The sequence below is a fragment of the Pelecanus crispus genome, chromosome 13 (assembly GCF_030463565.1).
Source record: "Pelecanus crispus isolate bPelCri1 chromosome 13, bPelCri1.pri, whole genome shotgun sequence".
Lineage (NCBI taxonomy): Eukaryota > Metazoa > Chordata > Aves > Pelecaniformes > Pelecanidae > Pelecanus > Pelecanus crispus.
The window spans coordinates 25,227,094-25,245,843 of record NC_134655.1 but is presented as its reverse complement, the minus strand read 5'-3'; the positions used below and the strand labels follow the sequence as shown (position 1 = coordinate 25,245,843).

The 18,750-nt window shown below is 48.3% G+C and overlaps 1 protein-coding gene across 1 annotated transcript; it reads left to right on the top strand.

Moving 5' to 3' along the window:
* The first annotated feature begins 8,497 nt into the window (after positions 1-8,497).
* On the top strand, positions 8,498-15,871 carry LOC104027239 (adrenodoxin). The gene is made up of 5 exons (XM_009477915.2): positions 8,498-8,506; positions 9,377-9,609; positions 14,806-14,930; positions 15,365-15,494; positions 15,751-15,871. Exons 2-5 carry the CDS (start codon positions 9,431-9,433, stop codon positions 15,869-15,871), a joined length of 555 nt encoding a protein of 184 aa, XP_009476190.1. The 5' UTR covers positions 8,498-8,506; positions 9,377-9,430.
* Positions 15,872-18,750: the final 2,879 nt, after the last annotated feature.

Below are 18,750 nucleotides of genomic sequence, written 5' to 3'. Positions count from 1 at the left end.
ATGTATTATGATGCTGGCATGACTTCTGTTTATAGGGTTTTTTTAATCGTTCTAATTCCAAATGGTCCAATATAGGAATAGAACGTCTTGTGCCAGTGAGTCCACCTAACTCTTTGTAGTTGTTTCAGCCCTGCTGCCTTCTTAACCAGTATTATATTCCAGTGGTATCTAATGATATTTGATTTCAATACTTCTAGCTATGCACAATTAGAAAATATTAGTCGTTGGATGGAGGATATGTTTATGGTCCTCCTTCCCTTGGAAATGTATACTGTATTGTAAAGAAATGATATTTTGCAAGAAAACTAATGTAAGAAGCTTTCAGTATTATAGTGAGATTTGTAGACATGTTTTTTATTTGTTAGGATACAGTGAATTGTTCTTCTTCCTCTCCATGTTCCAGTTGGATAACTACTCCTCTTGGGGGGTGGGGAGGAAGTACTTTATCAAATGTTTCCCTGGCTTGTCTTTTCTTGTTTTATTTGCTGTTGTTGTAAATTATCTTGAGGTTTTTTGACCAGTCTTTTTACTGGATTATAAAAAAACATCAGTTCCTTATGGTTGTGGAGTAATTCATGGGTCCACGTGCTGATTGGCAGAGAAGAACCTTGATATTAAGGCATGTTTTTCCTGATTGGAGGAGTTGTTAAAATCCATACCCTGTTGTTTGTAAAGTGCCAATAAAGTTGAGAGAAATTCAGCAGATGGTGTCTGGCTGGTTACTTAAGGCTTGCTTTGAGTCTAGTGCTGTGTCTCCAAGCTAAGCAGGTCTGCCATGTGGTTCTTGAAGTCAGCCTTGTGGCACTCCTGCAAATAAGGAGACCCCGCTTTCATCCGGAAAAGCAACTGCTTGAATAACATCCCCTTCCCCCTCCCCAGCCCTCCAAGCTGTCTGACTGGAGCCAGTACTGGAATTCACATTTCCTTGTGGAGACACTGAGTATAAATCTGTGTTGTGTTTAACTTGCAAACGGACTGGTCAAACGGAGGAGGAGGAGGAGCTGCTGTTGGAACTCGCCAGCAGTGAGCGCCTGCTGTGCCATGCCCAGGCTCATGTCCGTCCAGGACCAGGCTAGCGTGCAGAGGGTGGCCGGGCCTCAGTGCTGCTGCTTGCCCCCGACACCTGGCTGGGTCTGTCCTGCCCTGACCCTGTACCGGGGATTTCAACCCAGTTGGCTTTGTGGCTGCCTTGCCGTGTTTCCTGAGGTCTCAGGAGTGGGTCCAATGATGGAAGAGCATGGCTACCGCCACCCTTCTGCTTAATGAACTGTGTGACCTTTGTTTACAGCTGCTTTCCCTGTGGTTGTGAAGAAGGGCTTTGCAGGGCCTCTGCCTCATGGTTGCTGCACTGCAGAATAAGGCAGAGATCTCATCGGAACGTGCTGGTGCTCGGAGATCTGGCGCTAGGGGAGAAACCTGAACTTGCCTATAAACAAAACGTCACACGTGGAGCAATGGAGACTTCTGCAATGCCCACCAGGCTTGGCATGGATCCAGCTTCCATAGGTGAGTCTTTCTTGTTCCTTCCTTCCAGGATTCCAAAAACCCGAACACCACTGGAGGAATTGCATGTCTGCTTCAGTGCCACTGCAGCCTTCAACTGAAGGTTTCACTGGTCTGGGGAGGTTGCTCTCATGAATGGGGTTCTTGTGAATTTTATTGCGCTTGCTCCTCGATGGACCATACCTTTCAGCTTGTGCTTAAATTTCTGGAGTCTCCAAGGTCTCCGTGCTTGCAGCCAGATTACTCTTCTGCAGGAGTGGCCTAGCTTTCATGGCATTCCCTCACCTATATCTGTGGAGACTTAAGAGGCTTAGTAATTCTCCAGTTGGGTTTATCTATATTCAGTGTGTCTTTGAAGAAATGAAAGTGCAAAGCATTAATGGCTGAAGGCTGCTCCTGTGCAGGACCACATTAAAAAAAAACAAACAACAAACAAAACAAACCCCAAAACACCCGATTCTTCTAATCTGTTGGAAGGTGTTTTGTAGCTTAGAATCAGAAATTTGTATTTAACCTCTAGTTTGCATAGACAGCTCCTGCTGAATTTGCTGTTGTGTCTGTGATATGTTTCAGATTCAGTTTAGGCGACACCTACGAGTGCTGGGGGCCCAGATGCTTTTGTCTGCGGGACAGGGACAGACTGGAGCATAAAAGGCTCTCAGAAGAGCTGGGGACCAGAAGCACTGTCTTTTTGCAGGTTCTGGAATGTGGCTTTATTAAACAGTGCAACTGACTAAGAACTCTAAAGAAAAGCCAAAGTAGCTCTGTGGAGTCAAGTTTTCAGTGAGATAAATCGGTCTGGTGGACTAATGCATTTGGCCTAGGATACTGTGTCGTCCTGCTCTGAGTCAGTGCAACTGTAGAAATAAGGCTGTGATTGCTTTTTCCTTCACTTGTTTTCACTTTCTAAGGCAGGGGATTGCAAGGGGTTGGTCTCCAAATTCTGATTTGTTTTGATGTAGACGAGTCCTGTAGGGGCTTCTCTAGGTAAGATGGTAAGCTTATTGGTTGCTTGCTCAGGCTAATACATTTGGAGGGAAGCACAGGCAATTTTTTTTTAATTCCCCCCCCCCCCCCCCCCCCCCCCCCCCCAGTGACCTGGCATGGTCTCAGTGAACAGGTGAGCAGGCTTGGTAGCCTTCCAGCCACTTCCTTTTTTTCTGTGATGAGCAACAGTAGAATGTGAACACCCCCTGATGCCATGCTTATCAGTTCAGGTCAATTTGTGTAGGATACTGTTAGTAACTATGGCAACTTAGTAAGGGAACTAGATCAGATGTTGCTCTCTACTTACCAGGGTAGGACACTACCTTTTGACAGCACTATCCTCTTGAAATCTGTTTTAGGTTGTGGATAGTCTCAGTAGATAGTCTCAGTAGATAGTCTCAGTAGATAGTCTCAGATACCAAACAAGATTTGTTTCCCCCCTTTCTCATGTTAGCTGGTCCTAGAAGCTGCTACTTCTGTCTGTAACCTGGCTTCAGACTTGGTGCATCATGCTGCAGTAGCTGTCCATTAAGTAGCTGCATCTAATAGCTGTTTTCCAACGTCTTGGAAAGCTTGATAATGCAATATGCAGGGAAAGGTGTGATAATCGTAGACAGATGTATGGCAGCTGCTTGAGCATCTACGAAGGCAGACTATCTCCCAGTGAGAGAATAGAGAATAACTGAGGTATGGCTTGTTTGCCCTGTACAATCAGTGTGCCTGTTCTGTTGAGTGCCAGCTTCACAGCTATACATAACTCAGTCTTGGGCATCCAGTCTAATTATCTAATTATGCCAGCGTATAATTGGAGCACATGACAACTGGCAGAGAGCACTGTAATTCACCTGTGACTGATGTCAACCCATAACTCCTGCATACCCTTATGCAAGTTGACTCCAAGTGTGATGTTAATGTCTCCCTTGCAGAAAGATTAACTTATGTGTAAGAAAAAGGATCTGGGCTTCAATGCATCGAATGTTAGTTAGGCTGAGGCTGGCTTTTGTCTTGCAGGTCTGCAGCTCTAATTTAGGTGCAGTTTGTGGACAAGGGTGCAGGTCCTTATGACTGAACAATGCCTAAATGAACATCTAGTGCCATGTGACGGGTCTCAAAGTTAATAGTAATTTTAAGATGGACTTTCTCAGGATAGATGGCAGGATGAAGTGGGTATAGGGGAAAGTGGAGGAAAGAACGAGGAGGAGACATTAAGGAAAGAGTAGTGCTGAGACTGCAAAAAGGAATATTGGGAGCTCCTGGAAGGGACTGTACCTCCAACTTCTGCTGAGAAGGTCCTTGCTCTGAGCAAGGCGTTAATACCATCGATACAGCTTTCTGGTGAGCAGAGCTATTTGGAAAATTACAAGAGCCCATGATTGCTATTGCCTCTGGTTGTGCATCATCTTTTAAAGAAATACAAGCCAGGGCTGATCTTCAATCATCAAGACTGACTGAAGGGTCGAGAGGATGTGGAATATACTGCTCTTGAGCCGGGAGGTTATGGTGAAGGCTGTCGATGCCCCACATGCAGCAGGACTGCCCTCCCATCCATCTTTGAAGCATCCTTGACTGACTGAAGGAGAAGCATCTGCAAGTGAAGGCCTTGGCTGGGGCACTGTAACTTCTTAGTGGCCTTCACCCAGCCAGGCAGCAGCTGCATTGCCAGAGGTGGCTGCTGTCAAGACGCCCTGTTGCAAATTCATTTTGTTTCCGTGTTGCAGTGTTAGCCCATCTCCGATTGCATTACTGCCCTCTTGCTCCCAGTGGTGAAAATTTGGCCCTTGCTCCTTTTGTTCGTAGTGATTCTCAGAAGGCTGCTGAACATCTAGGGAAAAGTTGGAGTGGGCAAACGTTTGAGAGATGTAGAAACTGAGGCATGTTTACAGTATTCCCCCCAAGCCTCCAGCCTCTGCGACGCAGTATCTGAGACTTGAGCACACTTGATGTAAGCACTTTGTCTGCACGTTTGTGTTCAGTGCATCTGTTTTGGGGCAGCATTCTGTACCTGGTCCTGTGGGCTTGGAGAAAGCAGGACAAGCACAAGTTGTCCTCTTTGTTTTTATTAGCAGCCTGTTCTGGAACAGGAAAGGTGGCTGATGGGTTTTCATAGTGACAATGGGGATAGGAGAATTTTAGTTTTGTTCAGTGGCTTTAGTTCTGTGTGTGTAAGCAGCCTGTATCTGCTTCCTTACAGGAGTATTTGTGAGGTGGTGAGCTTGGTAGGAGGCGAGGGGTAGGTTGTTTTTGCTGTTCAAGTTAAGAACGAAGGCTGTGTTCTGGAAACCTTAATTATTCCTCTGTGTGTGTGCCTGCTGTTTTGACTACAGCCCCCGAGACGTCACCCACGGAACAGCATGGGCTTGCCTCTGGCTACCTCTTGGCAGCGACTGAGCCCGTGCAGCTCTGGCAAGAGCTCTTCCCTGTCCCTGGTGTGTGTTTTATCCATCATCCCTCATTCCTACTCCTCAGAGGCCAACCAAGAATCCTTTCCCCCATTTCTTTGAGAGGTAAAACAAGGCACGGAGGATGATGTGTTTCTTCCAAGGCAGAAGAGTTGTGGCTGAACCTGGTTCACAGAACTTGGCTCAGACTTCCAGCTCCACGCCCTTCGTGTGCCCAGACTGCCTGCCCTCCCACAAACCTGGAGGAGAGCATGCGCCCGTCCTGCTTGCTCCCAACAAGAAAGGAGCCATGACTTCTGTGCTGGGGCACAGTGCTGGCCTTCAGCTTTGTCATGACTTGTTCAGCTGTTTGCTGAGTTCTTCCCGCCCCCCCCCCCCCAGACGCTTTTCCTTTGGGAGTTCTGCTCTTGAGCACCTGGGATTTTATCAAATCCTGATTTGATAAAATCCTCCAGTAATGGAGCAAACAGGTGTTAATTTGCTTGCTCGGATGACACCTGTAATCTTTCTGCATATGTTGCACCTTGCTCATGGATAGGGGTCAGGTGGTTTCTGACTGGTGTGCGATTTCTGTCTCTTCACTCTCCTGCTCTTGTGGCTGCTCTGCTGCAGGACAGACTGCCTCTCCTGATTCTTCCTGCTCCTTCTGATTCTTCTTCTGCTCCTTTGCAGGGGAACTTCTTCCTCCCTTAATTGAGCAAATCTTGATTCAAATGGTAGTGGAGTTACTCTCACAACTGCAGAACTACAGCATCACTAAAACTGTATTAATGTGTATATTAATAACTACAGGATTAAACAGTGATTTTCATCTGCTTTCAAAGAGGTAGCAAACTAATACGGTCGTTTTAAAACTCCTATCTAGGATCTCTTGGAAGCCACAAAGTTTACAGAAGAGCTCCTCTGGTCCGAGCTGTTTGCACAGGGTGTCTTCTGCCCAAAGGAACCGATGCAAGTCTGCCTTGTGCTGGCTACGCCTACGTGTTTGCTGCACCGTCCCACAGAAGGACTGAAACTCGTGACGGTGGTCAGAGGAGCTGGGTCTGGTATCTGAGAAGTCTGACTGTGCTTCTGGCTGTGGAGGGCTGCGATGGTATTGTGTAACTTCTTGTTGGATCGGTGCAGTGCTGATTTCAGTCTGTTTACTTCTTGTGCAGACATCAGGGATGAGATGGAGTTAATGGGGGGCAAATTGTCCTTTGTGTGGCGCAGAAGAAATTGGGTGATATATTTCAAGGTAGAAAACGACTTCCTTCCCAGCATGTGCTAACACATCGCTAGAAGTGTAGGCACAGCCGCTGCACTGGCAGCAGTGTGACCTAGCAAGCAAGGGGGGGGGGTGTGAGTGTGTGTGTGTGTGCGCACACTGGTGGAAACCTGGCTTCTGCCCAATTTCTGTGGAACAGAGCTAAAGATTCACTTCAGCTGTGTCTGTTCTGCCCATAAAGTGTGTTCTGACCACCAAAGCAACATTTTGAGGGATTTTTTTTCAAATCAAGGATATTTTTTCTTTGTTGTTTGGGGTTTTTTTGGTTGGTTGGTTGTTTTTTTGTGGTAGGGGTGGTTATTTGCAAAGCTTTCTATTTTTGTGTCCTGGGCTAAATGAACACTGGTTTACTCTGGAAAGGCTGTGTTTACTTCTAGGCTTGCTGCTAGATGGAGTCAGGGAGAGGAGGGAAAAAGGAGATCGTACTTCTGCCCTTCTCTCCCTGTTTCAAAGACCTTAAAAAACAGGGTATCCGAACTCAGTATGGGGCACGATTCTCTCCTACCCCATCAGGGTTCTTCCCGCTTTCACCAGCGGACAGTTGCCCACAGCTGCTCACTTCCCTGCAGGACTGGGTGCGATGCTCTCGGGCTGATTTCCCTCTCCATTGGCGCCTCTCTCATCAGGTGGCATTGACCTGTTGCTTGCTGTGCTCCGAGTTCCTGGCAAGGAGAGAGGTCAGTGCCAGGCAAACACACAAACGGCCTTGCTGTGAAAACTGCTGCGCATATATCTAGTGTACCTCTCAATTCAAGGTTTGCTGGAGAGATAAGATGCTTTGTGGTTTGTTTGGATGTGCTATGGCCCCTTTCCTTGCATCTCTCATGGCAAGTCTTGCTTCCCTTCTATGGAAATGACTGAGAGGCAGAACTGGGCTGCCTACTGCATCTCTGTAGTGCCTGAAAAGCAAAGGCAGGACTCTCAGCTGCAGAGCTTGCACAGAGCGATTTTAAATTCAGGGATGAGCGGCAGCCCAAGAATTTGGATTTGAAGGCTGAAGTATTCAGCACAGCTTGCAGGAGAGAGCAAACCGCCTGGAAAAGCTGACCCGAGAGTGAGGGGCCACAGAGCAGGGACACTGGCCAGAGCTGCGTTCAGCTAAAACAAACCACTCGCCTTACTGCCAGCTCTCTGTGATACAAGCAAGGGTGGGGAGGGAAGCCTTTGAAGGATATTCTAGAAATGATTTGAAATGAGGAGTTTTCACATTAACTGGGGTCAAGGGGTGGAATTATAGAGAAGTCTCAGTGATCCTGGGCATGGCTGGGCAGCCTGATGTGCACCCGTGCCTGCCACGTGGTATCGCTGCTTTGGCAGCGTACCCCTGCCCCGCTGCTCCCAGGGACGTGCCATGGGTGCCTCTTGGCAGCCGGCAGCTCTCTTGCTGACTCTGGACTTGGGGGTAGCACTCACTCTGGATTAAAATCCTGGTGATACTCAGTGGTTCATCCCACCCTCCCTGCGCTCATAGAACTGTTGGCCTGAGCACAACCTGAGGGGCAAAACCTGCAGCCAAAAAAAATGCATTTGTGGGATGAGCAGGGGCTGGCATGAGGGTGCTGCAAGGCTGTGATTGCAGGTTGCCAAGCCCATCACGTACTGAGCTAGGAAGTGTCACCCATGTTCAGCAAAAGGAGCGAGGAGACTTTGGTCGGTGATGGCCTGCAGATATGGCTCCAGGTTGTCTCCGATCATGTTCCTCCGTAGCAGAGCACCGCATGTTCCTCTTGCGTGTGTCCTGTCATGGGAGCAGTAATGCCCAGCCTGCACTTGGCAAATAGGAGTGAGGTGGAATTAAATATTTCTCTGTGCTGCTCTATCAGGTGCAAAGTGAGCAGAGGGAAGTACAGGTGATTTTAGAAACTGGATTCCCCCCTAAGAAAAAAAAAGACCTTTTTTTTCTTTTTTAATCCTTTATGCATTGCCCATGAGTTTCTCTCCACTGAAGCTATCTCAGTGGTGTGTTTGAATGCTTGGACACGTGCCTTTAAAACTTTATTGGACTGAAGAATAGGATTCCTTTCCCCCCTTATGGAAAATACTTGTGCTCCTTAATGTCTTCGATGCTTTTCTCAGAAAGCTTAAGCATCCCTTTCCAACCTGAAAGCTTTGGGTGGAAAACTTTCATTTTGGGGTGAAAAGCCAAAACTTTCCAGTTATCTTCAGAACTATGAATCCACCGTGTCTGTGTGTGTTGACGGGATCATTTTCCAGTCAGTTCTTATTCTTACGCTGTAGTTTCTCTCCTTTCTACAGATTGATTAGAGAGTCCAGTTTAAAAGGTTTTTGCTTATACCAGCTACTAATATCACAGTAATAATATGTTACTGCATTAAAAAACTTGATTAAAGCAAGCATTCTACCAAATGGTGAACTGTTAATTTGGTATTAGGGACAATTCAGGCTCCTGAGATGAGAACTGTTCTCAAACTCCACAAAACCCAGGAACTGAAACTGTCTCTGCTGTTGCGTTTTGGTCCTCAGGGGAAAATTGATTTACCCTGGAGAGAAGGGTAGAAAAAACTAGTGATAGTGTTTCTGGGAATGAACGAAAGCATTTTCTTCTACGGAAGCCTCACTAGCATGGAGTATCAGTGTGAAATGAATGATACTTACCTGTGCCTTTATGGCACTTTCCAGCAGAGAATTTAGCAAATGAGCAAAGTGTGGCTGCTTCTCGCCACTGTCCTGTGAAGTGAGTGAATATTCACACTGTGGAGCTGGGAGCCTGCAGTATTGGGGAAGGCAATGATGTGCCTGGACACCATCCACGTCAAGAGCAGAATCCGTAAGTCTTACTCTCAGCCCATTGCCCTAAGAACTGGCATGCCCCTCTCTTCCTGAGGCAGCAGCCCTCGGTGCTCCTGCCAGTCTGCTCTACCAGCCCTCAGCTTGCAACCCCTTGTAGGATTAGACATTGCAATGAATATTGCTCCTGAAACTGGATTTAGGTCTGGTTCCTGAAAGGGAAGTCTGTAAGGCAAAACAAGGTGAGCATTGCTTGGGAACTGGTATGCGGGGAAGATGCTGGTGTTACCATGCTTCACCTAATTCCCATGTCCTGATGGGCTGGACTGCAACAAGATCTAAGCACAATCCCTCTGTCCATCCTTCCCTCCTCCTTGCCCTCCCTCCTCCCTCCCTCCACCCCCAGGGAGGCTGTCCTAGTTTTTTCTTTTTTTTCTTTCTTCCCCTCTCCTACTTATAACTCTTAATCTAGCTGGCCTTGCAACAAACGGCAGCCCAGGAGACACGGAGCAGGACCCCAAGTAGCATGATAGCTCAAGGCATCTCGGGGCTCATGCGACCCTTGCTAAGCGGACTGAATGTGAGCAGAATTCGCTTTATTTATCTCTGTGGGGTGGCTGAGCAGCATCACACACCGGCGAAGCGGGGGGCAGAAAGAGGCTTCAGCTCCACGCACAGGCTCCAGGATGCCCCTGGGGAATCGAGGTGAGTAAAATGCTGAACCCTGCCTTGCTGCGTGCGGAAGGGCCTTTTCAGGAGGGACACGCGCTTGCCTCTGCCCTGCTCCGCAGAAGGGAGAAGAGAGAGGCCAGCACGAAACGTGGCCTGCAGGAGGTGGTGGGCGAGGATGTGTAGGCTAAGCAGATGCCGATGGGAGGAAGGTGGTGCAGGGAGCTTCTCCCTGCTTCTGGAGCTGCGGAGGCCACAGCTCGTGGCCCGGATCCAGAGCATGAAGACGATGACGTGGCACAAGAGTCCACTGACCACTGGGGCCCAGCCACCAGCCTTTGCGGAATGAGGATGGTGGGCAAGGCGTGTCAGACAGCTGGGCCACGAGCCTGCTGTATCCCTGCTGTGGGGAAGCTGGGATGACCACTGGGTCGCTCTGGGAACTGCAAATTCTCCTGGGTTTCTTGTCCCTGCTGCTGTAAAGGCAGAGCAGGGAGCTGATGATGTCTGCAGGGAGCAAAATGCTCTCTTCAGGTTATGGGAAGCCACACTGCAAGCTCCCGTGCCTTGCTGGCATTCTGCTCTTGACTGGCAGATGGAGGAGCTGGCTCGAGCGCTCGGCTGCCCAGACGGCTGTAGCTACGAGCCCGCAGCACTGGTGTCCTGAGGCCAGCGACTCGTGCTGGGCTTTGCTGAGACTGCGTGCTCAGGACAGGATGCAGTTTGTCATGGTGGCTGAGTTTGTGAGTTGAACTCTGTGGTGGAAATTGGTCCGAAGCCTGTGTTTAGAAATGCCTCTAAGTGCATGGTCCCTGCCAGGGTGGAGGACTCCCAGCTGGTCATCTGAAAGGGCAGGCTTTGGGCTGTTCAGGGGCTTGGTTGACAGAGTGCCCTGGGAGGCAGTCCTGGAGGGCAGAGGGGCCCAGGAAGGCTGGACACTCTTCAGGAAGGAAATCCTAAAGGCGCAGGAGCCGGCCGTCCCCGTGTGCCGAAAGCGCTGACCAGAGAGGCTCTCCGGTACAGAGCACTCGTCCGTGTTTCTACAGCAGGAGCTACTGCAGAGTCCCTGCCAGTCTTTCCTCTGTCTGTTCCTTGGGGATAATTCAGGAGGAGATTGCATTTCTCTGAGCAAAATAAAGGGAATCTGTAGATCTCCTAGACCAGTATGATCTGGGTCAGACTGTAATCTGCTAGACATTGAGAAAAAGACCCAACCAACATCACAGAAAATACAATAAACGATTTTGCTATCTGACCTTAGAGAAAAAAAGTTATACTGATAGCCCTGCTTAATGGGATTTATGAAGACTCGTTATCAGTGGGTTTTCTTTCTAATTGGTTTGTTGCTTATGAAGTTATCTCTGGCAGTACTTGTAGGCATCTTGCTGTCTTGTATGGCCTTGGAAAGTATCTTTTAGGGAAAACCACTGACAAAGAGAAGAACCACCTTCTTGAAACCCCCTTCACTGGCTCCTTATGTCACAGAAAGTTAGATTTTTTTTTTAAAGGAAATAATCAGTGACCTGTGTTGAACTTGCAGTGCTGAGTTTTTCACATCCTGATAAGATCTTTCCAAAGCTCTGACCCTGTGTCCCGCGACAGTAATGCCATTGCAAAATAGCTCAGCCTAAATGAGTTAAAATCTAGTCTAATCAATTTTGAGTTGTTTTTAAATCCTGGTTCAAAATTATTTTCTTAACAAAATGTGAAAGGAATTTTTTCATACTTTCAAAAACGCCAATAAGCAAATTGGAAAGTAAATAGAAAATAAAAGCTACAGATTTCCTTTCCAGGCTCTCCTGAAGCCTTGGGTACCCAAAGCGGGTGGCCTCCAGAGGAGACTGGAGACTGGGACTGATTCGGGGGATATGAAGACAAACTAGGCCAGTACACGAGTGGGTCTGTGGGAGATGACCGAACCGAACAGTGAAAACAGGGAGCGATCAGGCTGGGTTTATGCCCCCAACAGAGGCACCTGTACTAAGAACACAGACATACAGCCTAAATTTCCCCCACAGCCAGCGAAGAGAGAGAAGCTGCTTGCAGGTGCTCGCTGTGTCGTGGTTAGGAGCGCTTGGCATCGCCCCTGCTCTCGAGAAGGGTGAACGGCTGCGCCCAGGCTTGTCCAAAGTCATGCGGGGGCTGTGGCAATAGCATCTGCACTTGCTTGGATCTAACTGGGTACCCCGCGTGCTGCCCTGGCTGCAACGCGGCTGTCTCGGGGCTCATTTGACTGGCAGCACGAGTCAAAGCAGGGCTGTGGCGCAGAGGAACTGCAGGGACCGAATCCCCCTAGCATTCACGGGAGCCTGGTGCGGGGATCCTCCTGGGACTGATGCCCGCTGAAGCTCTAGGTGCCTCAGAGACCTCAGAGAATGCGACTGAAGCTTTCTGTCAGTAGACACGCGTGCAGCTTCGTGGATTGTTGGATCCAGCACTCTGCTTGCAGGCAGCCAGCTCGCATTATCCTGTCCTGAATGCATTGAGTTGCAGCATTAAGTGAAGTCCTATAACTTCACCATTTCTATTGTGTAACAAATTATTTCACCCATAATGTTAAAACTAACGTTGCCAGGAAATCTGCCTGTTTGCCATAAAAATTGAATAAATGGGTCTAATCCCTCAAAATAGAGAGGGTTGTTTTGTTTTCTTTTGACATTTGGGAACTAGTCTTTAAATTGCTTATTTACAAAGAAATGTCTCTGGGTGTCTCTATGAAGGAGAGTGAAATGTCTTAAAGATGTTCTTTGGCTGTTTGCTTTGGGAAATGGGGTGGTCCTGCTTGGCTGTGCATGACTGCAGTGTGATTTTCCATTCGGCACGTGGGAAGCTCTTCCCTCTGCAGCAGGGACCGTGGTCTTGGTGCTAACTTCACAGCTGTTTTCATAACCAGGGGACCCTGTTGTAGACTAATGGCCCAGGCATTGTTTTCTGCTGAAACTTTCTGAAAAACAGGAAGCCGGCCTCCTCATATGAAGGTGCAGTGGCCCCTGTGTTCTGCTCCTGCTAGCTGAACCAAGATGCAGCTGAGAACAAAAGAGAAGGCAAAAAAATATAGTTTCATCTCTCTTCTCTACTTCCACATTTTGATGGAATATGGGGATTGGCTTTCCAAAGAGAGAATTGTTTGGAATTTTCTGTGCCTGAAGTCTTGCTGATGAAGTCCATGTGACAACGTTTTAAGAAACGGCATCCTGAATCATTTAGAGATGTACTGCAATGATTTGTCAGCAGATAAATAGGATTAGATCTAGATGGCGATTTTGATATGTGAAGCGGAATGAACAAGACCTGCAAACTTGAAAAAAAAGGAGACCATTTCTTCCCCCTTTTCCATTACATTTTTACAGGAATTCTTTCCTGTCTCCTGTTCAGCTGGATACATCCCCCGTACTCCACCTCTGCCTCGTGTGAGTTAAGAAAGAGCAAAGGAAATTGTTTAAACTTGATCCTTACATATTTCTGTGCTTGATGTTAAAAGGAAATCAGCAGAGATCTCCACATGCTTCATTTTCATCTGCTGCAGAGCAGAGAGGGGTGAGCAGGCAGGGTAAGTCCTTTCAGCCGCTGGCGTTGCTGTCCCAGGGACAATTCCTGTTTAACCAATTCTTCCTCCCAATCTCCATGACTTTGCAAGAGGATGCCTGGCACAGAGGAGTGCTGCCTCAGCTGGCGGGTTTGCTGTAATGTGTGACTCTGGAGCTGTGACAGTGTGTATTCAGTGTATATTGCAAATACATTGCAAGAAATCAGGAGATGATACTAGAAATTCTCAGAGCTCTGAGCCATACTCGTGGTTTGTTTCATTGGCCCCAGGGCTTCCAGGAGAAGTGTTACCAGGCGTTATACCAAACAGCACTTTTACGGGAAGAAGCTGGATGCTGCTTCACTGAGCCTTGTGTAAGTGCGAAAAATCAGGGGATTGTGAGCTTGGCCAGTTCTCACTGTGAAATTCACTCTACCTTCAGGGCTGTGGTTCTTTCTTCCTATGCCAGCAATGGCAGCAACAAGGCCACAGGGCAGCGCTGACAGTGCTCGTGCTTGGGAGTTTATCAGAGCTGTGGGAGACAGGTGGATCTTTCCAGAGGTCTGGCAGAGCGGTGCGTGTTGTCAGCTTGACAGAAGAGGGTGGACCCAGCTTCTGCCACTGGAGAATGTCCTGGGCTTTGAGATGAGGGCACTGGGGCAGTGCCGCATTGAGAGGTACCGGGCAAGATACCCACTGACTCCAGGGGGCTGCCCTGTTTCAGCACAGGAGGTGGGACCTTTGGGTAACTGGGACCTCCTGCTTCTAAGTGACCTTTTGGGTATGTACACTAAGGAAAACCGCTGTTTGCTCATGTGCTTCCCCTGGAAAATATAGTAGATGGTCTCAGAATATACTGTCTTGGTGAGAAATCCCCGACACTGCTGTTCAGGGTGGCAGCCTTCCCCACGCGGGTGGGGAGAGCCTGATCTGGAGGAGATGAAGTGGATGCTGTTTCCCTCGTGTTTGTAGATGTGGTTTCCGCCAAGTCAGCACTAAGAGATGCTGATGGCCTTGTTCTTAACTCTCTACCAGATTACGTTTTGCAGGCTGTCAAAATAACTAGCAATTTCTCCTGAGCAAGGATCACATCAGCTCAAAGGAGGCTACTCAGCGTGGTTGCTGTAAGCTGGGGCTGAGCATGTCTCATCATGACAAGGCTCCCTGTGGTTGAGTTCAGGGAAGGGGTGGGCACTTCATGAACAAACAGGCAGCAGAAAAGGAGCAGTCATCAAGTAATCCCCTTGGGAAGGGAAGGGGAAACAAAATGTGAATCACAACAGCCGTTATTGCGTGATTAGTGTCTGATTCTGAGCACTTTTCTTGTTACTACATCACTCCATCCAGGATTAACATCCCAGGCCCAGGACCTGCAAATGCTTTGCCTGCCTACAAATGCTCCCTCTGCCAGCCAGCACAAGCAGAGGCAGCGGGTGCAGAGTGTCTGCACTTGTTCATGTGCAGCTGAACATTTATTCTGAGGGACGTTTGATAAAGTGGGAAATATTTTGGGTCAACTCGGATTTGCTGGCCATTGAGAACTGATAATCCGAATCTTTTCTGACGTGTGGTGTAATCCTTCTAGAAAGCATTTCTATGCGCGTTTCCCTCCAAGTGCCATGTCTCTAGTGCTCAGCCAAAAGACCTCAACAGTGGGCGTGCAGGAAAGGGTGGGCTCCTCTGATTTTTTCAAACTTGTCTTACAGCTCTGCAGACCAGGTGACGGTGCATTTTATAAATCGGGATGGAGAGCGACTTACGACCACAGCCAAAGAAGGGGAGAGCTTGCTGGAAGTGGTAGTCAATCAAAACCTGGCCATTGATGGATTTGGTAGGTGTTGCACAAGGGCATGTGCTCTTAGGATTTGTGTGTCTGTGCTGTGACCGGCGGGTACCTGGGAATAGTGCAGCTGTACACATGCCAGTGTGTTCTGGTGAGACCATGAAGCAAGTTCTCTTCCCCAACAGTGGCTTGCTGGCCTGGCTTACCATGCTGAGATGGCAGCGTGACTTCCACACCATCACCGCTGGGATTCCAGCGGCCCGTGTCAATGTGTTTGGCTGGTTAGAGGTGACGTACAAATTTGAAAACTGATTGTGGTCCTCCCACAGAAGAGGCAGGCCCAAATCTGCATCCATCTGTTGTGTTTTCTGGCATCCCTTTTGACATGCTCCAGATCTGTTAAAGGACCTTTTTGCACACTGTTCCCGAAGATGATCTCTCTCACCCCCTTGTTTTTTTCTGATTTGCTGTCACTCTGCCAGGTGCATGTGAAGGGACATTAGCCTGCTCCACCTGTCACCTCATCTTCGAGAAGGACACATTCCAAAAGCTGGATGCCATCTCAGATGAAGAGCTGGACATGCTGGACTTGGCGTATGGGCTCACTGAGACGTAAGCCTCCCTGCTGACTGCGGTAGATTCTCAAGCCTCTGAGGCAGACGCTCAGCACCTGGCACCTGTTTCCAAGGGGGCAGGACTTATTCTGCATTACGGTTGTGCCTCTAGAGCTGCTTTCTCTTGGGGCACAGGAGACCTTTAACAGGAACTTTAGTGAAAACCCAGCCTGGACCAGACATCCCAATGCGGGTGGGGAATTTCTTCCTTTACTGTGGGAACAGATGAGCCTCACTTAATGTTTTCTTCTCAGATCTCGCCTTGGCTGCCAGGTGTGCATTAAGAAGTCAATGGATGGTCTGACGGTGCGGGTCCCTGTGGATATATCAGACATCAGGACGCAGCTGGAGGTTGGAAAGCAAAGCAAACAGTAACTGGAAATGACTCCTGCACAACTCACATCCTCATTTTAGGTGTGGCAGGGTACTTTGCTTTTGGTTAACACTATTGCTTTTTGTGGCTCGCTCGCAGCAGACCATAGAGGTCTGATTCAGTTTAAATGCCTGTTTGGCAAATCTCTTATTTAAACAAAGCTTAATGCTAGGGTTTTTGGTACATGTTTTAAGTTAAGTGCTTAAGTGCTCTGCTGAACACAACTGGACTAAAGTGTATGGCTTTACATTTCCCTGGGCGGGTGACAGTAAAAATCTGTGCTGTATGTGACTCACCCTCTCCTTTGAAATTTAAGGAATTCTGCTATTCTAAGTAACTGCTGGGAATTCTGCAAGGCTTGGCTCTTTAACTGTAGAGCAGATTTTTCCCAGTTTGGGAAGCTTAAGAAGAAATAGCTGTTCCAAATACAAAACAGTGTGCTGGTTGGCTTGATGATATAGGCTAACTGAGTTTGGTTAGCAAGAACGTACTGATAACCATGTGAATGCTGGCATTTCCTGTAAGAGGGAACCACTTTGTATGAATGAGATGTTACATGTCACTGAATTGTTATGTGCTATGATCTGCTACTTTCTCCAAATAGTGTTTTACCATTGCTGTACTACCACATAAGTCAAATAAAATTCTAATCATCAGGCTTTTAGACCTATGAGATGCATTTTTCTGGTAACATAAGCCTGGTTGGAATAGAATGAGTTGGATGGAACTTCAGGTGTAATATCCTGTTGCCCCAGTTTACTTGACTGGATTTTCCCCTTGTGTTTGAGTGAGTATGTCAGACTTGCCATCTAAATGTCGTAGAGAACCCATGATCTGTAACAGACTTTTCCAATCAGAGTTCTGCACAGAAACCTTTCCTATGGATTTAGTTAAAACCCAGGCTATGCACAGCGACCAATTTAAAGCAATAAGTTACTGTTCTTAGGCAAGGTATCAGCCTCATAAAAGATGTATACATTTTAAAAATGCTTATCTTATATTAGAGCACTCACAGTTTTATTTGGCATAAATTGCGGAGTTTTGAGGGGAGGGGGACATGACACAGGACACAACTGCCCTGTGTGGGAGGCCAGGAACTGCTCTATGGCTGTCACAGCCCCTTCCAGCTGGCTCTGAAGCTGGTGTAAAAACCCCTTTGCACACCAAAAGTTCAGTCAGTCAGAGGAGGACGTGGCACTTGTGCTCAAATATATTTAAGAAGGAATGATAGCCACTAGGAGCAGGAGACATGGGAGCTGGCATGGGAGGAGACAGTGGAGGTGGGCGGAAGGGGACAGTGCTGGTGACCCATCTTGATAAATGGTTGTGGCAGGAGGTGCTCCATCGCAGAGGAGGCGTACCTCTGAAGGGACTGCAGCCCATAGGGGACCCACGCTGGAGCAGGGACAACCCTGACGGACTGCAGCCCATGGGCGACCCGTACCAGGGCAGGGACACCCCTGGGGCGCTTGCAGCCCCTGGAAGATCAACACTTAAGCAGAGGTAACAATTAAGAAACCAGGAGCACGGGAAGTAAATGAGTAAAAAGCCAGGACTGGCAGAAAAACTGTTACGCGCATATCCTGACCTCCTGTGCCACCTCTTCCCTTGCTGAAGGGATTGGGAGGGACTGGTGAAAGCAAGGGATGTTGAGACAAGGAAGTGTGGTGGGGGAGAGTTGGGTTTGACTGAAGCTGAGCTTGTAGAAGGGTGAGGAAGCGTGTGTCCCTGCTTGTTTAACTGTTTGTAATTTTTTTTCCCCCTCTCAATACCTGAATCGGTAATTAAAAGTTTATGCTAGTTGGCAATAAATTAAACTAAGTGAAATTCCACAAGTTGAGATATTTCAGCCTGTGACAATAGTACCTGATTGGATGGGCAAAACCCAAATTGTGTATATAGGGAGAGGTAATATCTTTCATTAGACCAAACGCTGTAGCTGGGATGAGAGGAGGGTAAACACTTTCAGACATACAGTGCTGCTTTAGATTTGAAATAAGAGCTGGAAACTCCAAATTCAAGCATCCTGGTACAAAGTGAGTGGAAAGGATCTTCTAAAGGTCAGGATCGCTGCAAGCGTATTAAATGATTTTGTCTGGGACTGCCTTTAACTCTGCTTCCTCCTGGAGTTTTCCCCCATTCCCTGCTGGTTTTGACCTATGTTTGTGTCAGGTTTGCAAGCTGGGATCCACCTGGAAAGGTTCAGCAAAAGGAAAACGTAATCTCCCAGCTCACAGATTTTTAGTCACTAGCGTCAAATACCAGCAGTGTGTCCCGGGCTGTGGGCGGGATGGAGGGGATGGGGGGGGATGGAGGGGTGGATGGAGGGAGGGAGGGAGGGATGAAGGGAGGGAGGGAGGGAGGGATGAAGGGAGGGAGGGAGGGAGGGAGGGAAGGCGGCTGCCGAGGGCTTCACTGGGACGCGAGGTGGAGCCCGCGGTGCATCAGCAGCTCCTTGCACACTCGGCAAGCGGGGAAGAGGAGGAGGAGGCAGCTTCGTTGTGCCTCCCTCCCTCCCTCCTCATCTCTTGCGCTCTGCCTGGTGCCTTGGAGCTACCTCGGAGGGCGCGGAGCTGCTGTCCCCGTTTGATGACCTTGGTGCCACCCCCGTGTGTGAGGGGTGACATCCTGTAAATCCCCCACTATAGGCTGTGGCTTCCTCTCTAGTCCATCACGCAAAAATCAGTACAAAAGTTTATCCAGGGAAAATAACAGAAGGCTCTCTAGTGGGGGATTTTCTGGGGTGGGCCAGAACCACTTGCTGTAGGAGGTGAATGTGGCAGGGTGGATTTTTGCAGGGTCCCAGCCCTGATTTGGGACCATGGATGCGGTGTAGTACTGGGGCTTCAGAGGCTCTTGATTGGCATTTCATATAAGCCAG